The sequence below is a fragment of the Coregonus clupeaformis genome, chromosome 28, assembly GCF_020615455.1.
Source record: "Coregonus clupeaformis isolate EN_2021a chromosome 28, ASM2061545v1, whole genome shotgun sequence".
Lineage (NCBI taxonomy): Eukaryota > Metazoa > Chordata > Actinopteri > Salmoniformes > Salmonidae > Coregonus > Coregonus clupeaformis.
The window spans coordinates 28,380,301-28,402,773 of record NC_059219.1 but is presented as its reverse complement, the minus strand read 5'-3'; the positions used below and the strand labels follow the sequence as shown (position 1 = coordinate 28,402,773).

At 43.0% G+C, this 22,473-nt stretch overlaps 2 protein-coding genes across 3 annotated transcripts; both read right to left on the bottom strand.

Annotated features, from left to right (window-relative positions):
• Positions 1–3,139: 3,139 nt before the first annotated feature.
• On the bottom strand, positions 3,140–6,692 carry LOC121542479 (membrane progestin receptor alpha-B-like). Its single transcript, XM_041851872.1, has 2 exons — positions 6,523–6,692; positions 3,140–4,293 (listed from the first exon to the last, which is right to left on the bottom strand). Exon 2 carries the CDS (start codon positions 4,278–4,280, stop codon positions 3,402–3,404), a length of 879 nt encoding a protein of 292 aa, XP_041707806.1. The 5' UTR covers positions 4,281–4,293; positions 6,523–6,692; the 3' UTR covers positions 3,140–3,401.
• An 8,906-nt stretch (positions 6,693–15,598) lies between these two features.
• On the bottom strand, positions 15,599–19,121 carry LOC121543510 (stathmin-like). Of its 2 annotated transcripts, none has more exons than XM_041853420.2 (5): positions 18,925–19,121; positions 17,277–17,320; positions 16,815–16,981; positions 16,464–16,655; positions 15,599–16,252 (listed from the first exon to the last, which is right to left on the bottom strand). In XM_041853420.2, exons 2-5 carry the CDS (start codon positions 17,290–17,292, stop codon positions 16,193–16,195), a joined length of 435 nt encoding a protein of 144 aa, XP_041709354.1. In that variant the 5' UTR covers positions 17,293–17,320; positions 18,925–19,121; the 3' UTR covers positions 15,599–16,192. The 2 variants fall into 2 exon arrangements, with proteins under 2 accessions (XP_041709354.1, XP_041709355.1); XM_041853421.2 differs by lacking the exon at positions 18,925–19,121 and adding an exon at positions 18,268–18,499.
• Between the last annotated feature and the right edge of the window lie 3,352 nt (positions 19,122–22,473).

Genomic DNA, 22,473 nt, shown 5'->3' with positions numbered 1-22,473 from the left:
TACTCCAGACAGCCCTTTTGTGAGTAAAGTCAAGTCCATGAAAAGACTGAACAATAAACACAAAGGCATTGACATCATGGGGTGTGAAAAGGCAAAAGCTGAAGTTCCAGCCCTTTGTATACAAAAGGAACATTATCACAATGTCAAAGAGACATCATAGTAATCTTGGGCACATAATTCCATAATGACGTAAATGTAAATGTATCCTAAGAGTGCCAGCTTCGTTCTTTGACATGACCAATCTGCATGTTAGTAAAATGGCCAATTGATGTATCTTAGAGGAGAAAAGTTCAGTTTGGTTTGCAAATTGTGTGCTCTATGCCTCTAGCCCAGTCTAACTGCCAGTCTATTATATCTGACAGCCTGTATAGGCATCTCAATCACTTAGCAAACATAGCTTTGGAGAAAATGGGCAGAGAAAATGGCAGATAAAACACAACATTATTTGGCAGTGTTGACTGCAGCTCGCTGGAATATCATGGGATAAATAAGGAAAAATAAATAAAAGAATACTGGTCTTTGTTAGGCACTATCGCTTTGAAACTCACATTGTATTTTTAAGAAATAAAAGCTGGTGAGAAATTATTATTATAATTATTTATTTGATTATTGACTTAAGGGCAACGTGGGTATACTTTCCATTCTTTCCTGCATACCTCTATTGAGATGGTTTGTGTCATGCTTGGTGTTGGTCAGTCAGTACAGTATGTAGTCAAACAGTCATTCAGACTATTCAGTAGATAGCCAGGCCATGACTTGTGATCTCACAGTGGAGAGTGGAACATTAAGAGGAAAATCAACACAATAAAAAAGTCTAAATTCCGACCTTCATTTTACCCTCTCTGTGAAGTGCAAAGACATTATTTGGAGTGTTACAGGTACTGCCTGTGCTGTGACAGACAGAAACTACCAGGATTTTTCTGTCTTCCTGGAAGGTCAACATCGCAAGACATAGTCTATGTTGCCAGTTTTAAAATGTAATTTGGCAGGCCAAAAAAAACAACAACAACAAAAAAACAGCAGGTCATTGTTTTTACATACTGGTATCTTTTTACAAAATGAACAATCTGATTGCTTTAATCTCTTGTCTTTTTAGCTTTCCCGTGTAAATCAGATTAAAGTCTTCCTCCCTTATCCTCCTACTGTTGAAGTTGGAAGTTTACATACACTTAGGTTGGAGTCATTAAAACTCGTTTTTCAACCACTCCACACATTTCTTGTTAACAAACTATAGTTTTGGCAAGTTGGTTAGGACATCTACTTTGTGCATGACACAAGTAATTTTTCCAAAAATTGTTTACAGACAGATTATTTCACTTATAATTCACTGTATCATAATTCCAGTTGGTCAGAAGTTTACATACACTAAGTTGACTGTGCCTTTAAACAGCTTGGAAAAATCCAGAAAATGATGTCATGGCTTTAGAAGCTTCTGATAGGCTAATTGACATCAATTGGAGGTGTACCTGTGGATGTATTTCAAGGCCTACCTTCAAACTCAGTTCCTCTTTGCTTGATATCATGGGAAAATCAAAAGAAATCAGCCAAGACCTCAGAAAAATAATTGTAGACCTCCACAAGTCTGGTTCATCCTTGGGAGCAATTTCCAAATGCCTGAAGGTACCACGTTCATCTGTACAAACAATAGTACGCAAGTATAAACACCATGGGACCACGTAGCCGTCATACCTGTGATGACTGTGATAGAAGGAGTCAGGCGCAGGAGGGTAATCACTGAATACAGAGATGAATCCATCTTTACACCAAAATGCGCTGGATAGCGACAAACGAAACAGGCACAGGGGAAACTATCTACCCTGGCAATACACTGTAATGGTAGCTCCAACATTAAAAGGCACAGGGGAAAATATCTACCCCGGCAACAAATAGGTACGAGTAGCTCCACCGAGCTACACTACTCTCACATAATAACAATCACCCACAAGGACAAGGGGGCAGAGGGAACACTTATACACAGACTAACGAGGGGATAAGAACCAGGTGTGTGTAATGACATGACAAGACAAATGGAATGATGAATATAGGAGCAGTGGTTAGTAAGCCAGTGACGACGAGCGCTGAAGCCTGCCCGAACAAGGAAGGGAGGCAGCCTCGGCAGAAGGAAGGAGATGCGTTCTGTCTCCTAGAGATGAACGTACTTTGGTGCGAAAAGTGCAAATCAATCCCAGAACAACAGCAAAGGACCTTGTGAAGATGCTGGAGGAAAGAGGCACAAAAGTATCTATATCCACAGTAAAACGAGTCCTATATCGACATAACCTGAAAGGCCGCTCAGCAAGGAAGAAGCCACTGCTCCAAAACCGCCATAAAAAAGCCAGACTACGGTTTGCAACTGCACATGGGGACAAAGATCGTACTTTTTGGAGAAATGTCCTCTGGTCTGATGAAACAAAAATAGAACTGTTTGGCCATAATGACCATCGTTATGTTTGGAGGAAAAAGGGAAACGCTTGCAAGCTGAAGAACACCATGCCAACCGTGAAAAACGGAGGTGGCAGTATCATGCTGTGGGGGTGCTTTGCTGCAGGAAGGACTGGTGCACTTCACAAAATAGATGGCATCATGAGGAAGGAAAATTATGTGGATATAGCAACAACTCAAGACATCAGTCAGGAAGTTAAAGCTTGGTCGCAAATGGGTCTTCCAAATGGACAATGACCCCAAGCATACTTCCAGTTGTGGCAAAATGGCTTAAGGACAATAAAGTCAAGGTATTGGAGTGGCCATCACAAAGCCCTGACCTCAATCCTATAGAACATTTGTGGGCAGAACTGAAAAAGCGTGTGCGAGCAAGGAGGCCTACAAACCTGACTCAGTTACACCAGCTCTGTCAGGAGGAATGGGCCAGAATTCACCCAACTTATTGTGGGAAGCTTGTGAAAGGCTACCCGAAACATTTGACCCAAGTTAAACAATTTAAAGGCAATGCTACCAAATACTAATTGAGTGTATGTAAAATTCTGACCCACTGGGAATGTGATGAAAGAAATAAAAGCTGAAATAAATCATTCTCTCTACTATTATTCTGACATTTCACATTCTTAAAATAAAGTGGTTATCCTAGCTGACCTAAGACAGTGAATTTTTACTAGGATTAAATGTCAGGAATTGTGAACAACTGAGTTTAAATGTATTTGGCTAAGGTGTATGTAAACTTCTGACTTCAACTGTATATCTGTCTGTCCTGATGTCTCCTACTCCTCTTTCTCGCGCATTTGCACCTGCACACGTTTCCGCACGTAGAAGGCAGTGAGCGCACTGCAGCATGCCGTGAAGACGAAGAGCGCCACTGCGTCATGGGCCAGGTTGCCGTGGAGATGCTCGTAGAGGGGCCTCCGCTCAATGTAGTCTATGCGTGTCGCCTCGATCTGCACCAGGGTTCACAGCACCAGGAACACGTGGAAGATCTGGTGACCCTGGCCAATGAAGTCACATCGCCCAGGCAGCCAGCGCTCTGGGTGGGGGCAGGCAAAGAAGTAGGCGCTCACCAGGAAAAATAGTACCTGGTAGCGGTGGTAAGCCACGGCCTGGTTGGAGCAGCCCCTCTCCTGCTGGTGGCAGCTGTAGATGCGGTGCAGCACGGGGCTGATGTCCAGGCAGTACGCCAGGCCCGAGGGCACCACCTGGAACAGCTTGTGGGCAAACTTGGGCAGCCTCGGGCTGGCATACTTGCCGTAGCAGCAGCCGAAGCACGAGAACCAGGCCAGGAACGCTGCGGCGGGCAGGAAGATCCCTCGCACCCGGGCATGCCAGCCCTCCTCGATGGCGTAGTAGAAGTGGGCCAGGGCACTGCCATACTGGTAGATGGCCACGCCCACATAGTCCAGGAAGTAGAAGGTGTAGTGGGAGAGTTCGGACTTGGCGTTGAGCATGTGGGCCAGGGCACTGCACGACAGGTAAGTGAAGGCTGAGAGGAGGACTATAAACAGGGGCTGGGCGTGGGGGTCACGGAGGAAATCCACTGTCTCGGACAGCTCCTGGCACTTGACCAGGATGATGAAGGCGGCCAGCAGGTGGGTCCACACATTGAGTGCCTCGTTGTGCCTTTGGAAGAGGGTGAGGAAGTAGTAGCGCCAGCTGTGGTCCGGCTGCCTGTAGCCTCCGATGATGTGAGGCTCACGGAACACCCAGGGCACGTCGTCGGCCTTCACGGTGCAGGGCAGAGTAGGGAAGGCCGACTCGAGCAGCTGAGGGATCTGACGCAACTGTTGAGCATTGATGAACAGGCGACCAATCTGCTCCATCACTACGGTCGCCATGGCAAACTAGAGACTGGAGATGAGGGCAGAGAATGAGTTCACAGTCAGTCAATAATATCTATCTGGCCATGAGCTGTCATTACTGATTGCCAGCAAGAAGATTTAGACCCTAATCCATATGCATTAGGTCTATTTGTGTTGCATGATATTACAATGCTTTGATTTTTTGGCTTTGGCTTAGTAATGGGGGTGGGTGGAGGGGGGTAGTTTAGCTTGTTAGATGAGCTCATTTAACATATCTTTATAATGTCTACATTTGAAATAAAGCAGTGTACTTTTTTCAAAAATATGCAACTTAAAAGTTTTATATCGCAGAATATTTTGGACATCAAAGCAATGTTGAGCATATCCTATTTGAGTAAGAAAAGGATACTCATATGATAGGTAAGATATAGCCTACAAACCTTGCAGAGAGCCTATTCAACTGACAATCTCTTAGAATTTATTTTATAAAATATTGGAACCAAGACCTAAAAAGAACTGATATCGGCACAAGATGGAGGAAATGTTGGAACATAACTAACAAAATTACAGCAAACAAAAATGTACGCTTAATCAAGTATAAACTAATGTATAGAATGTATTATACAAGAGACAAAATACACAAATTCTACAGCACAATGGCAGAGTCATGTCTTAAGTGTAAAACAAACAATGACTCAATAATTCATGCCTTCTGGGAGTGCTATAAAGTCCAAAATGTATGGGCGGGGTTAGAAAGTTGGCTATCAGAAGTTTTCCAACGTAAGTTTACTTTTAATCCATCTATCTGCATATTTGAAGACATGGCATATGAGGGTGCAGTGAGATACCCAATGGGTTGGATCATTATTTTCTCGTCAATAATTTTGAGGGGGAAATAATACTTCAAAACTGGAAATCAAATTATCCTCCATCAGTGGATGAATCAAATGCATTATTATTTAAATATTGAAAAAATGTGGCCTACAGATATAAATAAAATAGAACAATTTGAAGCCATATGGCATAAAGTATTACAAGCCCTAGAAATATCAAAATGATGAAAAATAAGAAAGAATGTTATTATGAGAACAAACAAGATGGGTATGGACACTGTGGGAACATGTAGGTTTGAGCAAATATGTAATTAATGTTTGTTGAAATGTATGTATGTCTGAGTTTGAGAAGATATGTAATTAATGTTTTTTGAAATGTATGTATGTCTGAGTTTTTTGTATTTTTTGTTGTTGTATTTTTTCTTAATGTCGAAGGTCGGGCATTAAGTCCCAGCCAATGTAGTGTTTAGTTTAGTGGATCTATGTCTGTGAAATTAAGTTAAGTTGTCTATTGTCTTTTGTCTAAAATCCAAAATCGTAGAAAAAATATAAGAAATAAAGCAGTGTACTGTAGGCTACTTGTGTATATTTTCTGTGTCAGCAGTGCAAAGATGTAAACGCTGTAGCCTAGGCCTACACACGGGGTGCATCTCAATAGTATCAGTAAATTAAACAGCTTCCTCAAACTCTCTCTAGCTACTTCATTTGCATTTATCTAAAAACGCAGGGCAAGCGAAAGAATGCCTCCGCTACTGAGAATTTTCTTCCACTTGTCCACTCCTTCCATGACCATGTTAGCGTGGATGAAGGTAAGGAGACAAGAAGAGGATGTCACGTAATTGATTGAGATTCACCTACGGTGCTAAACAAAAATGGTATCATGGAGCGATCGATGAATGGGAAGAAAATTGCGTAACATATTCCCCATCCAGCCGGTCTCCACCCTCAGATTTTTACATTGGTTGCATACTTAGCTGTCTTTAAAATATTCATAGGTGAAGAATAGCTAGAGTATAAACGAATCCAGAAGCTTTGAGATTGTGGAACGGTATATTTTTGTAAATTATTTAGTCAAGGCATCCAACAGTGAGGCCTATTTTAGCCTACTAGCTAACAATCGATAATTGCATGGAAACGGCTGATCAATATGTTATCCTAATTATCGACATAGCCTAATATGAACACAAATTGGGTATTTCTGTAAAAATATATTCAAATTAAGCCGAGACGTGATCAGGGAGGGGTAAACCGCATGCAGAATAGGCTTCAACTTCCCATTCCGACAGCTGCTCTATTACAATTTATACGAGATGTACTTAAACAGACAGAGCCTTCTATTCAAATGCACATGATTAAAATGGTCTATCGGCATTCACATTAACATTTTATGCGACCATATTCTGGCATTGCTGAAAACCATGCATAACCATCAGAAATAAACCTACCTGAAGAAGGCAAACGTAGTATCAGTGCTAAACCTTGAATAGTGAATCCTTTGGATTATTCATTAATACATCAAATAGAAGTAACATTGTTTGATCAATAAAATTACTAAAGGATGATTATTCTTGTGCGGGTGGAGCGCCTGTCGGTTTTTTTATATATATATTTTAACAAGACGCTATCCGTAGTCAAAGATCCACGAGCCTTTGACAAACAGATATTCTAACCAATCAGCGGTCAGATGTGCTGTACTGTTCCTGTCACTAGATTTTCACCAATAGCGTAGGTCTTATTTGACTGCACACTGTCAGGGTGTGCTATGAAAATGAAGAAACACCCACTCCCCATAAATTATCAGCTAAATTATGTACTTGTTTTACTGATTTGAAAGTCTATTGGAGAGGTGTGTGTGTGTGTGTGTGTGTTTGTGTGTGTGTGTGTGGACGTGTTTACCTATTCTTGTGGGGACCAGAAGTCCCCACAAGAATAGTAAAAGCAAAAAATTAATACCAAATGGGGACATTTTGTTGGTCCCCACAAGGTCAAATGCTATTTCTAGGGGGTTTAGGTTTAAGGTTAGAATTATTGTTAGTGTTAGGGTTAGAATTAGGTTTAGGGTTAGGAGCTAGCGTTAGTTTTAGGGTTAGGTTTAGGGTTAAGGTTAAAGTTAGGTTTTTGGGTTAAGGTTAGGGTTATGGTAAGAGTATGGTTAGGGTTAGGTTTAGGGTTAGGGGTTAGGGAAAATAGGATTTTGAATGGGACTGAAATTGTGTGTCCCCACAAGGTTAGCTGTACAAGACTGTGTGTGTGTGTGTGTGTGTGTGTATGTGTGTGTGTGTGTGTGTGTGTGTGTGTGTGTGTGTGTGTGTGTGTGTGTGTGTGTGTGTGTGTGTGCGTGCGTGTGTGCGTGTGCATAGGCCTATATTTAATGGTACATTTATTTTTCTGTTTCCTTTTAGCAAAGTAAGATCACTACATGATCAGCTGCTTGGTTCCCCTCCTAAAACAATAATAGGCTTTGGCATTGACACTTTGTTATTGGTATTTATTACAGTGTACTTTATGGCAGTGTCATTTCATCCTAATCCATTAATGATGTGACTTTAAATGTGGGTGTCTACCAGAGTGCTAAACCAATAGATATACAGTGAGGGAAAAAAGTATTTGATCCCCTGCTGATTTTGTAAGTTTGCCCACTGACAAATAATTGATCAGTCTATAATTTTAATGGTAGGTTTATTTGAACAGTGAGAGACAGAATAACAACAAAAAAATCAAGAAAACCGCATGTCAAAAATGTTATAAATTGATTTGCATTTTAATGAGGGAAATAAGTATTTGACCCCCTCTCAATCAGAAAGATTTCTGGCTCCCAGGTGTCTTTTATACAGGTAACGAGCTGAGATTAGGAGCACACTCTTGCTACTAATCTCAGCTTGTTACCTGTATAAAAGACACCTGTCTACAGAAGCAATCAATTAATCAGAATCCAAACTCTCCACCATGGCCAAGACCAAAGAGCTCTCCAAGGATGTCAGGAACAAGATTGTAGACCTACACAAGGCTGGAATGGGCTACAAGACCATCGCCAAGCAGCTTGGTGAGAAGGTGACAACAGTTGGTGTGATTATTCGCAAATGGAAGAAACACAAAATAACTGTCAATCTCCCTCGGCCTGGGACTCCATGCAAGATCTCACCTCGTGGAGTTGCAATGATCATGAGAACGGTGAGGAATCAGCCCAGAACTACACAGGAGGATCTTGTCAATGATCTCAAGGCAGCTGGGACCATAGTCACCAAGAAAACAATTGGTAACACACTACGCCGTGAAGGACTGAAATCCTGCAGCGCCCGCAAGGTCCCCCTGCTCAAGAAAGCACATAAAAATGCCCGTCTGAAGTTTGCCAATTAACATCTGAATGATTCAGATGAGAACTGGGTGAAAGTGTTGTGGTCAGATGAGACCAAAATGGAGCTCTTTGGCAATAACTCAACTCGCCGTGTTTGGAGGAGGAGGAATGCTGCCTATGACCCCAAGAACACCATCCCCACCGTCAAACATGGAGGTGGAAACATCATGCTTTGGGGGTGTTTTTCTGCTAAGGGGATAGGACAACTTCACCGCATCAAAGGGACGATGGACAGGGCCATGTACCGTCAAATCTTGGGTGAGAACCTCCTTCCCTCAGCCAGGGCATTGAAAATGGGTCGTGGATGGGTATTCCAGCATGACAATGACCCAAAACACACGGCCAAGGCAACAAAGGAGTGGCTCAAGAAGAAGCACATTAAGGTCCTGGAGTGGCCTAGCCAGTCTCCAGACCTTAATCCCATAGAAAATCTGTGGAGGGAACTGAAGGTTTGAGTTGCCAAACGTCACTCTCGAAACCTTAATGACTAGGAGAATATCTGCAAAGAGGAGTGGGACAAAATCCCTCCTGAGATGTGTGCAAACCTGGTGGCCAACTACAAGAAACGTCTGACCTCTGTGATTGCCAACAAGTGTTTTGCCACCAAGTACTAAGTCATGTTTTGCAGAGGGGTCAAATACTTATTTCCCTCATTAAAATGCAAATCAATTTATAACATTTTTTACATGCGTTTTTCTGGATTTTCTGTCTCTCACTGTTCAAATAAACCTACCATTAAAATGATAGACTGATCATTTATTTGTCAGTGGGCAAATGTACAAAATCAGCAGGGGATCAAATACTTTTTTCCCTCACTGTAGGCCCACAGTAGCTTTGCAATAGAAACCTCCAACTCAGAGGTTAGCCCACATGTGAAACCTAACTCAGCACAAGTTTGGCTATTGATGAGACACCTATTGTTCGTCCACCACCAATATGGTTCACAGTAAACTGAAACTCATTTGTATATCAAGTCAAGCAATTTTTGTATTACTCCTTAGTCCAGTCACTGTATAAAGGCTCACATTCTCCCTCCTCCCACGCTGGGGGTAGCATTGTCAATGTGTCTTTGTATGAAACACTGTGGATGCGTCTGTGAAAGGCTTGCATTGTATATACTCAGTCAGACCCAGTCCAGACTTTCAAAACAATTCCAGCGGTGTCTCAGCTGTCTCCCTTTCTGTGAAGGCTGACAATACCACCTGCTGAGACCTCTTTATGTGGATGGTATTGTACAATACATAAACGTTCTTGTACAATTACATAAAGTGCACATAGATGTGCACAGCCTACTGTCATACAGTGGACATTTTCTCAGACTTAACAGGTGTCTCTAAAACAATATAGGCCAGACCAGAAATGTCACAAAAGATTAACACATTCTGTTTGCAATTTGAACATGTTCCATGCCTGGTATGTGACTTGGTAACCTGTTTCCAATACATTTCAAATATACACTGCTCAAAAAAATAAAGGGAACACTTAAACAACACAATGTAACTCTAAGTCAATCACACTTCTGTGAAATCAAACTGTCCACTTAGGAAGCAACACTGATTGACAATACATTTTACATGCTGTTGTGCAAATGAAATAGACAACAGGTGGCAATTATAGGCAATTAGCAAGACACCCCCAATAAAGGACTGGTTTTGCAGGTGGTGACCACAGACCACTTCTCAGTTCCTATGCTTCCTGGCTGATGTTTTGGTCACTTTTGAATGCTGGCGGTGCTTTCACTCTAGTGGTAGCATGAGACAGAGTCTACAACCCACACAAGTGGCTCAGGTAGTGCAGCTCATCCAGGATGGCACATCAATGCGAGCTGTGGCAAGAAGGTTTGCTGTGTCTGTCAGCGTAGTGTCCAGAGCATGGAGGCGCTACCAGGAGACAGGCCAGTACATCGAGAGACGTGGAGGAGGCCGTAGGAGGGCAACAACCCAGCAGCAGGACTGCTACCTCCGCCTTTGTGCAAGAGGAGCAGGAGGAGCACTGCCAGAGCCCTGCAAAATGACCTCCAGCAGGCCACAAATGTGCATGTGTCTGCTCAAATGGTCAGAAACAGACTCCATGAGGGTGGTATGAGGGCCCGACGTCCACAGGTGGGGACGTGCAGGACGTTTGGCATTTGCCAGAGAACACCAAGATTGGCAAATTTGCCACTGGCGCCCTGTGCTCTTCACAGATGAAAGCAGGTTCACACTGAGCACATGTGACAGACGTGACAGAGTCTGGAGACGCCGTGGAGAACGTTCTGCTGCCTGCAACATCCTCCAGCATGACCGGTTTGGCGGTGGGTCAGTCATGGTGTGGGGTAGCATTTCTTTGGGGGGCCGCACAGCCCTCCATGTGCTCGCCAGAGGTAGCCTGACTGCCAGTAGGTACCGAGATGAGATCCTCAGACCCCTTGTGAGACCATATGCTGGTGCGGTTGGCCCTGGGTTCCTCCTAATGCAAGACAATGCTAGACCTCATGTGGCTGGAGTGTGTCAGCAGTTCCTACAAGAGGAAGGCATTGATGCTATGGACTGGCCCGCCCGTTCCGCAGACCTGAATCCAATTGAGCACATCTGGGACATCATGTCTCGCTCCATCCACCAATGCCACGTTGCACCACAGACTGTCCAGGAGTTGGCGGATGCTTTAGTCCAGGTCTGGGAGGAGATCCTTCAGGAGACCATCCGCCACCTCATCAGGAGCATGCCCAGGCGTTGTAGGGAGGTCATACAGGCACGTGGAGGCCACACACACTACTGAGCCTCATTTTGACTTGTTTTAAGGACATTACATCAAAGTTGAATCAGCCTGTAGTGTGGTTTTCCACTTTAATTTTGAGGGTGACTCTAAATCCAGACCTCCATGGGTTGATACATTTGATTTCCATTGATAATTTTTGTGTGATTTTGTTGTCAGCACATTCAACTATGTAAAGAAAAAAGTATTTAATACGATTATTTCATTCATTCAGATCTAGGATGTGTTATTTTAGTGTTCCCTTAATTTTTTTGAGCAGTGTATTTAGGAACAAGAAATGCACTCCAAACTAGCTTTTCAGGTGTTTGTTTAAGCAAAGATAGGGTAGAATGCATATTTAGCGTGTTAAAAATAATTTTGTATTACAATTGTGTAATTATTGTTTTTCCGCACATTTGTATCATGTGCATTTCCCGTAGGAAGGGGCCCTTGTTGATGAATGGTACAGTACCTCATCATCGTTGCTTTTTATATTACTCTAGAAATATATAGCTTATTTTAGAACTTGCTCAAAGTGTAGGTCGTTTCATATTTGTCGAAGCACAGATGAGATGGGGGAGATATTCAAATGTGTTTTGTTGCTTGGAAGGCCTAATACAGTAATATCTGTCATTTATCACATCTCCTGATACCTCCTTAGTATAACATTAATGATTGACATAACATTAATGATTGTAAACATAGCTTATATAGAGGTGCTATAGAGGTGAGGTAGGTTAACTAAAAAGGGACCAGAACATGATGTCCATGAATGGAGGCTGACCACAGAGACTGTTCTTCACCACGCTGGCATTGTGGAGGGAACATTTCAGGTCCTCAGTGATGTGAACTTGAGCTTCTGACCCTCTCCACTGCGGCCCCATCGATGTGGATGGTAATCAGGCCTACCATTGTTGTCGTCAGCAAACTTGATGATTGAGTTGGAGACGTGCAGGGCCATGCAGTCATGGGTGAACAGGGAGTACAGGAGGGGCTGAGCATGCGGAGCATGCATCCCTGAGGGGCCCCCGTGTTGAGGATCAGCGTGGCAGAGGTGTTGTTGCCTACCTTCACCACCTGGGGTCAGCCCGTCAGGAAGTCTAGGACCCAGTTGCACAGGGCGGGGTTCAGACCCAGGGCCCTGAGCTTAGTGATGAGCTTTGAGGGCACTATGGCGATTGTGTCGTCCGTGGATCTGTTGGAGCGGTATACGAATCGTAGTGGGTCTAGGGTTTTGGGTAAGGTGGAGGTGGAGGTGATATGATCCTTAACTACCCTTTCAAAGAACTTCATGATGACAGAAGTGCTACGGGGCGATAGTCATTTAGTTCAGTTACCTTCACTTTCTTGGGTACAGGAACAATGGTGGACATTTTGAAGCAAGTGGGGACTGGGATATAGAGAGATTGAATATAATATAAAAATAACATGCCATTTAGCAGACGCTTTTATCCAAAGCGACTTACAGTCATGTGCGCATACATTTTTACGTACAGTGGAGAAAAAATGTATTTAGTCAGCCACCAATTGTACAAGTTCTCCCACTTAAAAAGATGAGAGAGGCCTGTAATTTTCATCATTTGTACACGTCAACTATGACAGACAAATTGAGATTTTTTTTTCTCCAGAAAATCACATTGTAGGATTTTTAATGAATTTATTTGCAAATTATGGTGGAAAATAAGTATTTGGTCACCTACAAACAAGCAAGATTTCTGGCTCTCACAGACCTGTAACTTCTTTTTTAAGAGGCTCCTCTGTCCTCCACTCGTTACCTGTATTAATGGCACCTGTTTGAACTTGTTATCAGTATAAAATACACCTGTCCACAACCTCAAACAGTCACACTCCAAACTCCACTATGGCCAAGACCAAAGAGCTGTCAAAGGACACCAGAAACAAAATTGTAGACCTGCACCAGGCTGGGAAGACTGAATCTGCAATAGGTAAGCAGCTTGGTTTGAAGAAATCAACTGTGGGAGCAATTATTAGGAAATGGAAGACATACAAGACCACTGATAATCTCCCTCGATCTGGGGCTCCACGCAAGATCTCACCCCGTGGGGTCAAAATGATCACAAGAACGGTGAGCAAAAATCCCAGAACCACACGGGGGTCCTAGTGAATGACCTGCAGAGAGCTGGGACCAAAGTAACAAAGCCTACCATCAGTAACACACTACGCCGCCAGGGACTCAAATCCTGCAGTGCCAGACGTGTCCCCCTGCTTAAGCCAGTACATGTCCAGGCCCGTCTGAAGTTTGCTAGAGTGCATTTGGATGATCCAGAAGAGGATTGGGAGAATGTCATATGGTCAGATGAAACCAAAATATAATTTTTTTGTAAAAACTCAACTTGTCGTGTTTGGAGGACAAAGAATGCTGAGTTGCATCCAAAGAACACCATACCTACTGTGAAGCATGGGGGTGGAAACATCACACGGTTTTTATGCAAAGGGACCAGGACGACTGATCCGTGTAAAGGAAAGAATGAATGGGGCCATGTATCGTGAGATTTTGAGTGAAAAACTCCTTCCATCAGCAAGGGCATTGAAGATGAAACGTGGCTGGGTCTTTCAGCATGACAATGATCCCAAACACACCGCCCGGGCAACGAAGGAGTGGCTTCGTAAGAAGCATTTCAAGGTCCTGGAGTGGCCTAGCCAGTCTCCAGATCTCAACCCCATAGAAAATCTTTGGAGGGAGTTGAAAGTCCGTGTTGCCCAGCGACAGCCCCAAAACATCACTGCTTTAGAGGAGATCTGCATGGAGGAATGGGCCAAAATACCAGCAACAGTGTGTGAAAACCTTGTGAAGACTTACAGAAAACGTTTGACCTGTGTCATTGCCAACAAAGGGTATATAACAAAGTATTGAGAAACTTTTGTTATTGACCAAATACTTATTTTCCACCATAATTTGCAAATAAATTCATAAAAAATCCTATAATGTGATTTTCTGGAAATGTTTTTCTCATTTTGTCTGTCATAGTTGACGTGTACCTATGATGAAAATTACAGGCCTCTCTCATCTTTTTAAGTGGGAGAACTTGCACAATTGGTGGCTGACTAAATACTTTTTTTCCCCATGTGGTCCCGGGGATCGAACCCACTACCTTGGCGTTACAAGCGCCATGCTCTACCAATTGAGCTACAGAGGACCACATATGTCCGTAAATACTCCAGCCAGCTGGTCTGGACATGCTCTGAGGACGCAGCTTGGGATGCCGTCTGGGCCAGCAGCCTTGCAAGTGTTAACACGCTTAAATTACTTATGTCGGTTACGGAGAACAAGAGCACACAGTCCTCGTGTGCGGCAGGGGGCCCGCATCGGCGGCTCAATGTTGTTTTTTTCGAAGCGGGCGCAGGTGTTTAGCTTGTCCAGGAGTGAGGCGCAGGTGTCTGCGACATGGCTGGCTTTCCCGTTATAATTTGTGATTGTCTAGAGTCCCTGCCACATACGTCTCGTGTCTGAGCCGTTGAATTGCAACTCCACTTTGTCTCTATACTGTCATTTTGCCTTTTTTATTGCCTTACGGAGGTCATAGCTGGTCTGTTTGTATACGTCCATGTTCCCAGTCACCTTGCAATGGTTAAATGCGGTGGATCTATACGCGGTTTTTGGTTTGGATAAGTTCTAATCGTCACAGTTGGAACAGCATCCTCTATGCACTTCCTGATTATCCCAGTCACCGAGTCAGTGTATCCGTCAACACTATTCTCTGAGGCAACTTGGAACAATTCCCAGTCCGTGTGATCAAAACAATCTTGAAGCATAGATTCCAATTGGTCAGACCAACATTGAACAGTCCTTACCACGGGTGCTTCCTGTTTAAGTTTCTGCCTATAGGTTGGGAGGAGCAGAATGGACGCGTGATCTGATTTGCCGAAGGGAGGAATTTTGAATTGCTAGGAATCCAGGTCAGGCTGAGAAAGGTCTTGATGCTCCGGTGGTAAACAGCTCCGTTGTGCATTGTGGGGAGTGGAGCAGTACTGTACTGTGGTACAAGTGAGCTAATGACTTTATAATCCCATCACAGGCTGCTCTACACACACAGCTGACAAAGAAGGTTCTGTGTGTGGAACTGCCAGGCATACTGTGCAGAAATGTACCCAGGAACTGAGACGTGATACTTACGTGTGTGTGTCTGTCTGCACACATTCGTCCAGCAGTGACACTGTTAATGGCACAAGTCTGCTTCGATTAATCAAGCAAAGAAAGTAAAATACCACTCTGCAGATTCACCCATCACTGGGATTTTGTCCATCTGTAGCCATACCAGCAGTAGGCTACATACCAGCACTGGATCTTTAACCTTCAGCATGAATTGAACCAAATTTTAGGCCTTAACAGCAAACCTCCCAGTATTGTATGGCTCTAATAGAATATGGCATTTGTAGGTACGGTGTGGCTGTACACTTGATCAGTGAAACAATTCAACAAAACACGTGAATTTAATTGTTTATAATGATAAAACAATATTACTCATATGCCCAAAAGACACTGTCTATACACTGACAAAATCTGTGACAAGATAAATCTTAATTTCATCTTCCACCTGCTGTTGCTCTACATTACAGCTTTACGCTATTACCGCTAGGTGTCAGTAGCGTCAAAGGAATGACTGCCTTTTTTAAAACTAGCATCCATGGTATGACCCCCCCACGGCTAAGACTTTTAGAGGTTTTAAAGAACAATTACAACTTTATTAAGCTCAGATATCCGCAGCTTTACAAGGTACAAGGATTTACTTGCATTATGCAATTCACAATGTTAAGGACCTATGCGTAACAGTGGCATGCTTCCTTATAGGTAAAAACACTGCTTATTTCAAAGGTCATAAGCTGCAATACACTACTGGAGGTGGTGGAAGAAATAATTACACATCCACAACAAAAGCAACAACGGATAGCCTAAATAATCCGAACAAGGTGAACAAAACTTTAACAACGAAAAATATAATACTGGCAACGAACAGAAACAAATATAGCTTTGCACAAGTAAAAACAAAAGTATTACAAAATAAAAGTCAGTTCTCCCCCTCTGGTTTTGTTTCCTTGGCCTTTCGTACCTCCTCAAGCTTCTTATCCTAGAATGAATAAAAAACATGAAAATCACATTAGTTAAACTGATTAGTTAAGTATAACTTTTGACAGTGTGCATGGAATTTCAACCAACAGATATCCATCCCATTTCCAGAACCTGGGCCTTTCCATTTTAAATTATTTCTTAAATTCAGGATTGCAGAAAATGACGTCAAGATGACTGAGAAAAATGGCAGACTGAGCAGTGAGGCCTACCTTCTCCTTGAATTTCTCATTGAGCGCTGCCATTCGTGCCGTGCGGTTCTCTTTGTTGGCTTCCATCTTCTGATTGAGTTTCTCCTCTGCAGTCTTGCTGAAGTTGTTGTTCTCCTCCATGGCTTTCTTCAGCACTTCCTTCTCATGCTCTCTCTTCTCAGCTAAGTGCTTCAGCACCTCTGCCTCATGACTCTAATCAAATGAGAAAATCAAAGTCACACAAGAAGTTAGTAGTAGGCTAGTGGGACCAAACCTGAGCTAGAAAATAATAAAATATAAATTAACTAAACCTGTAAGGTGGATGCGGCTCTATTTCCTGATACTTATTTGTGTATATCTGACTGTAGGTACCTTGCGTCTCTCCTCTGCAGCCTCCAGTTTCTTCTGGATCTCCTCCAGGGACATCTCCTTCTTCTCCTTCGGGGGAGGTAGGGGGATTTCACCCTTGGCATCGGGGGCCAAGATTACCTCAAATGCTTGACCTGAAGCACGCTTGTCCAACTCCTTGACCAGGATCTCTGTGAAAATAGGGAATCCATCAATGTTGATACAAGTAGGTGTAAAACTGGTAACAGCATAGTTATAGCACCTAAACAATACAATAGTGAAGCTGATTTGCATCTACAGTGAACTCCAAAAGTATTGGGACAGTGTAGAAGTGTTTAGAAACATTCTATTCTTATTTACAATAAAAGTGACTCCAAAATGACAATACATGATTTACTATTAATTTCTATTGGGCACAAAACTGCCCCAATATTTTTTGGAGCTCACTGTAATAGTGTAATAAAGGCCTGTCATGTTAACACTTACCTCCAGAGGACGCCATTTCAGCAGAGTACTGAGGGTTGCTATGCCTGGGAGGAAAGATACAGACAAAGCCATAGGTTTAATGACAGAAAGACAATACATCAAAGATGCATGCATTCACTAATCAGTGAATGAACAGAAATACTGATTGATACAAGCAATGACAACTATTGATTCTGAAGGTGGAAAGCCATGCTATGTGCCTAATACGAATTCAATTGGGTGTATTGGTGTCTATAAGATGACCGTTGGAGATGGATCACTTGTATTAATGTTCGACATGTAGCATGAATATTAGTGATACAGACATGCATCAAATGATTGAGAATAGATTTCACAGTAGCCTTACTGCGCCTATTCAAAACAAGAGCTGGCAAATATTTAAAATAGGTAATTTCAATGGAGACAAAAAGGGCGTGGACATGAAGTCCTTCCCATCCTTGTTTATCAGGAACAAATACCAGAGCATAAATGAAGCTAACCAAAATAGAATATCTTCTACCTTGCCATTGGCATGCCAATATCATGTGAGAAGAGAACGTTTTCCCTGGCATTGGATTTGATTATTGCACAAAGATGGCATTAGATTTGATTATTGCACAAAGACAATAAAGGGAGCACCATTGTGAATACAGGTCAGAGAACAACATGAACTTTGCTAGCTAACTAGGTGTGGTCTGAATTGACAGTCAGATTGGAGAGCATTCAAATTCAATCATTGCAATTGAGTTAAAGCCAATTCCTAGACAAAGGCCGAGGCGTGCCTACGCTAAGACCAGCTGCAAAACAAGACACCACTCGCAACAAAGACTGAATAAAAACGACCAACAGTAATCGCAACCTACTCATGTCATTTACAGCATGACAGATTTCAATTTCATAAAAACAGATACACAATTATGAATCATTACATTATTAAAGATTATACAATATCACGCATTAACTTGACATAGCTAAACAAATACCACCGACACTGATATCCATCTCAACCCACCTGCAAATGCACGAATAGCAAACTGGTGCTGAGGAGACAATGGACTCGGCTGCACTGTCAGCTCCGCAGGGGCACACAGACACTGGCAGACAACCTGAATAAATTAGCTAGCTACTGTAGCTAGCTTTCTTACAAGTTGGCGGGCTGAAACCCCTCTTCACACAGCACAGCAATTTGTCCTTAGTGGTGTCGAAAGGCAATGTTTAATCGTCGATTGACGACAAAGGAATTGAGCAAAAGCGCAGAGCGAGGCAGACAGTGTAATCACACCAACCTCGACTCCATCATCACTACACAGGGTCATGCGCTGGGTAGCAAAACCCGCCCAAATTCTTATGTTGAAGATAAATACAATAATGTATTGTATAATAGATATATTGTTGTGTAGCGTGGAACTTAGAAAAAAATCAAAACCTTATCACCAAAAATAAAACCGAGCAGTGGGCTAAAGTTAGCTTAGGGCTATTTAGCTAGCTATAGTAACTGGCTAACTAGCTGAAAAGCTATTTACGAGGTACCAGGCAGCTAGCTCAATTACCATACATTTGTAATGAGAACTAAGTTACTTACCCCAAAAATGACAAACGTCACTGAAAGTGTAATGACTGCCATCAATATATCTACAATGATTACAGTTAAAAGCATTTTTAAACCTACCTTCGAGTGCTTGGAAAGTGGTGTGGTCCTTGATTCGAATCGAGCCTTCTTCACTGCCTGCCTCAGCACTGTTCGCGCAACAACAAAAAGTACCTAAGCACTAAAGTCAACATCTCGTTCTCTACTCCCATTGGTCCTAATCGTCCAATCAATAATGTCGATTTAGGGTGCGTTCGTAAATTAATTTTGGCTATCTACTCCGATTTCAGAGCACTCTCGTTTGAGTGTGCGAGAGCACAGAATAACTGATGAATTTATGAACGCGCAACACCCCTTAAATCAGGGTTCTTCAATTCTGGTCCTGGAGGGCCGAAACACCTCTGTTTTTCATCCTCTCCTTCTAATCAGGGGCTAATTCAGACCTGGGACACCAGGTGAGTGCAATTAACTACCAGGTAGAAATAAAAAACAGAAGTGTTTCGGCCCTCCAGGACCGGAATTGAAGAACCCTGCCTTAAATGGTCCTCTGTAGCTCAGCTGGTAGAGCACGGCGCTTGTAACGCCAAGGTACTAGGTTCGATCCCCGGGACCACCCATACACAAAAAAATAAAAATAAATGTATGCACGCATGACTGTAAGTCGCTTTGGATAAAAGCGTCTGCTAAATGGCATATTATTATTATTATTATTTAAATATGACAGGTGTCAGTAAAGGTTGGCCAAAAATTGAATTAAATTGTTGCTAGCAGCACAGTTACAGTCACTAACGCTCTAGATCAGGACTGCCCAACCCTGTTCCTGGAGAGCTACCATCCTGTAGGTTTTTGCTCCAACCCTAGTCTAGCACACCTGATTCTAATAATTAGCAGGTTGATAAAATTAATCAAGTCAGTAACACCTGGGGTTGGAGCGAAAACCTACAGGAGGGTAGCGCTGCAGGAACAGGGTTGGCCAATCCTGCTCTAGATAGCATGAAAACAGCCTAACTCGCTCTGCTTGTGCAGGTAAAATGGTCAGAGTGTGGTGTTCTCTCATTTGTTTCTGGAAGTAGCTAGCAAGCTAGTCAACTTTAGCCAGTTAGCTTGGGCGCTTGACTGCCTTTGTGAGGTCAGAACGCTCAGATCAACCCTACTTCTCGGCCAGAGCGTCCAGTATGCGCTCTGAGAGCGAAAAGCTCTGAATTTACAAATGGGCCCTAATGTATCGATGTTCTCAGCTGGAATGAAAACAAAAGCACGAGACAGGGTTCCCAAGAAGGATACAGTAGCCTCCCGTCATCAACATAAATAGTTACGCTAGCTAGCTATAATGACAGAGTTTCTAAACCTATCCCTCAGTATTCTAAACAGGCGCAACATCGCGACACTTCCGGGAACGCTTGAGACAGACCAGGGTTCCGGTCTAGAAGCACAGTTTCGACTGTTCCTACAGTTTTGCTTCGGTACTGCAGTATAACTGACGCCATAGAAACAGTTGTGTAAAAGTTATTATTCTTCTTCTGTGGGTTTAATGTGGTCCTCTGTAGCTCAGCTGGTAGAGCACGGCGCTTGTAACGCCAAGGTAGTGGGTTCGATCGCCGGGACCACCCATACACAAAAATGTATGCACGCACGACTGTAAGTCGCTTTGGATAAAAGCGTCTGCTAAATGGCATATTATATTATATTATTATATTATATATTATATATTATTATTATAACCCAAACAGACGTATTGCCGCCACCAACTGGACGGGTTGAAATCAAAAGAAGGTAAAAAGAAAATCCATTCGTAATAGGGAAACTAACTTAATCCACACAAATAAAATTATACATTAACAAAACTCCATATCTCCCTTCTCATGCTCTAGGGCCTGAGAGGGTGGTACGGCTTGTGACAATATTCCATGTAACTCCTTCGCCAAGAAATCTTTCAGCCCCAGGAACCACTCCGCCGCTTCCACAATGATTTCTATCATCCTGGACCTTCTCTCCACCTTGGCAGTGCCATTTATCACCATAGCTATAAAGGCCACAAAGTCCACCTTCTTAACCTTTAAAATGTCAGGATCCTGCTGGTGGAAGGCAACCCCTGCAGCCCGCAGTGAAGGCCTATCCACCACCATGGACTCTTCAAGTGCACCATTCAAACCATCAACATTTTTAACAGCTGCTGCATATGATTGTAACGATCCCGGCAGTCTGAGTCGGGTCCTGTCTGGTGACTAGTTTTTCCTGTTCGTGATCTCCAGTTTCCCGAGGGTTCGGGAACGCTCCGGGGAGCTCTCTTGTTTTCCGCACCTGCATCCCATCAGCAATCTGCACACCTGGTCCTGATCATCACCCTTCTTAGGCTCTGGCCAAACATCCAGTTCCTGCCGGATCGTTAGCCATGAACAGTAGGTTTATCAGAGTATCAGTCCTAGAGCTTCTAGCGTTAGTTTTGTTGTTTTGTACCTTGTTGGTTTATTGTTGACTTACCTCCGTTTTTGTTCCATCTCCAGTCACTCGTCCGGAACCCTCACCCTACCTCTGCCTGATGGTCGGCGGCTGCCGAGCCATCATTGGACCAACAACTGCACCCTCAACAACTCATCCACGCCGCCCGCTCTGTTCCCTGGATTATCCTGCACCGTTTTTTGAATCTGTAATAAACCCTCACCTTCGTTCAACTCTCCTTGTCCTGGTCTGCTTCTGGGTTCTGTCTGAGGGAACCGTGACAATGATATGCTCTGGATAGCCCTGACTTTGGCCACCTCATTCTCTTTCACCCTTGTGGGGCATTCGAAAGACGTGGCTTCATGGTTCCCACCACAATTGCACCATCTCACATTTTCAGAACTTTTATAACACATAATATTATATTTTCCACAACTTGGACATCTCGGCTTCTCCCTTCTACAAACACTTGAAACATGACCAAAAGCTTTACAATGATCACACTGCATTAGTCTTGGGATAAATGCTCTGACTGTAGTTAATATACCCTAACTGCACTTGAGTAGGGAGAGACTCCATATAAAAAAAACAAAATAACAGATACTCTTCACTTTTTCTGCATTCACCATACGATTCATCCGATGTGCATCAATCACTCCAGGAATATTTTTTATCTCTTCAACATCTACTTCCCACAAGACTCCAGATATAATCCCCTTGAGGGGTGCTCTGTTCCTAAGAGACACACACAACACTTCAAACGTATCAAATCGGGTGAGACGCAACACACATTTCTTCTGATCCTCAGAAGCACAAAATATCAAAACCAGCCCGCCTCTCGTGATCTTCAGAGCCTTCACTCTACCCAGCACTTTCTCCACCAGTTTGAGGAATCCATCTCAAATGGATTCCTCAAGATTGGTAATTTGATCAGCTGCTCCTCATTTACAAACCGTACTCCTACAAGATACGAAGTGACATTCTCATCACTGTACTCTACTTTGCTCCGTTTTCCTTTATTTTGGACAATATTCAAATTCTCCATGATTCTATCACCATTAGATTCAGAATCCACTTCATCATCCGCTTCCGCCATCTTTTTTCCGTCTGACCTTGCACTCGCTGCAATGAGAAAATCCCAGAGCTAGGCCAGTGGTGTAAAGTACTTAAGTATAAATACTTTAAAGTACT

Bases quoted from the DNA above. Each gene is read 5' to 3' on its own strand.
- LOC121543510 (XM_041853420.2), bottom strand. The intron at 16,656-16,814 runs GTACCTACAGTC...TCATTTGATTAG, and splicing joins CTGCAGAGGAGAGACGCAAG to AGTCATGAGGCAGAGGTGCT. The intron at 16,253-16,463 runs GTAGGCCTCACT...TATTCATTCTAG, and splicing joins ATGAGAAATTCAAGGAGAAG to GATAAGAAGCTTGAGGAGGT.
- LOC121542479 (XM_041851872.1), bottom strand. From the start codon at position 4,280: ATGGCGACCGTAGTGATGGAGCAGATTGGTCGCCTGTTCATCAATGCT.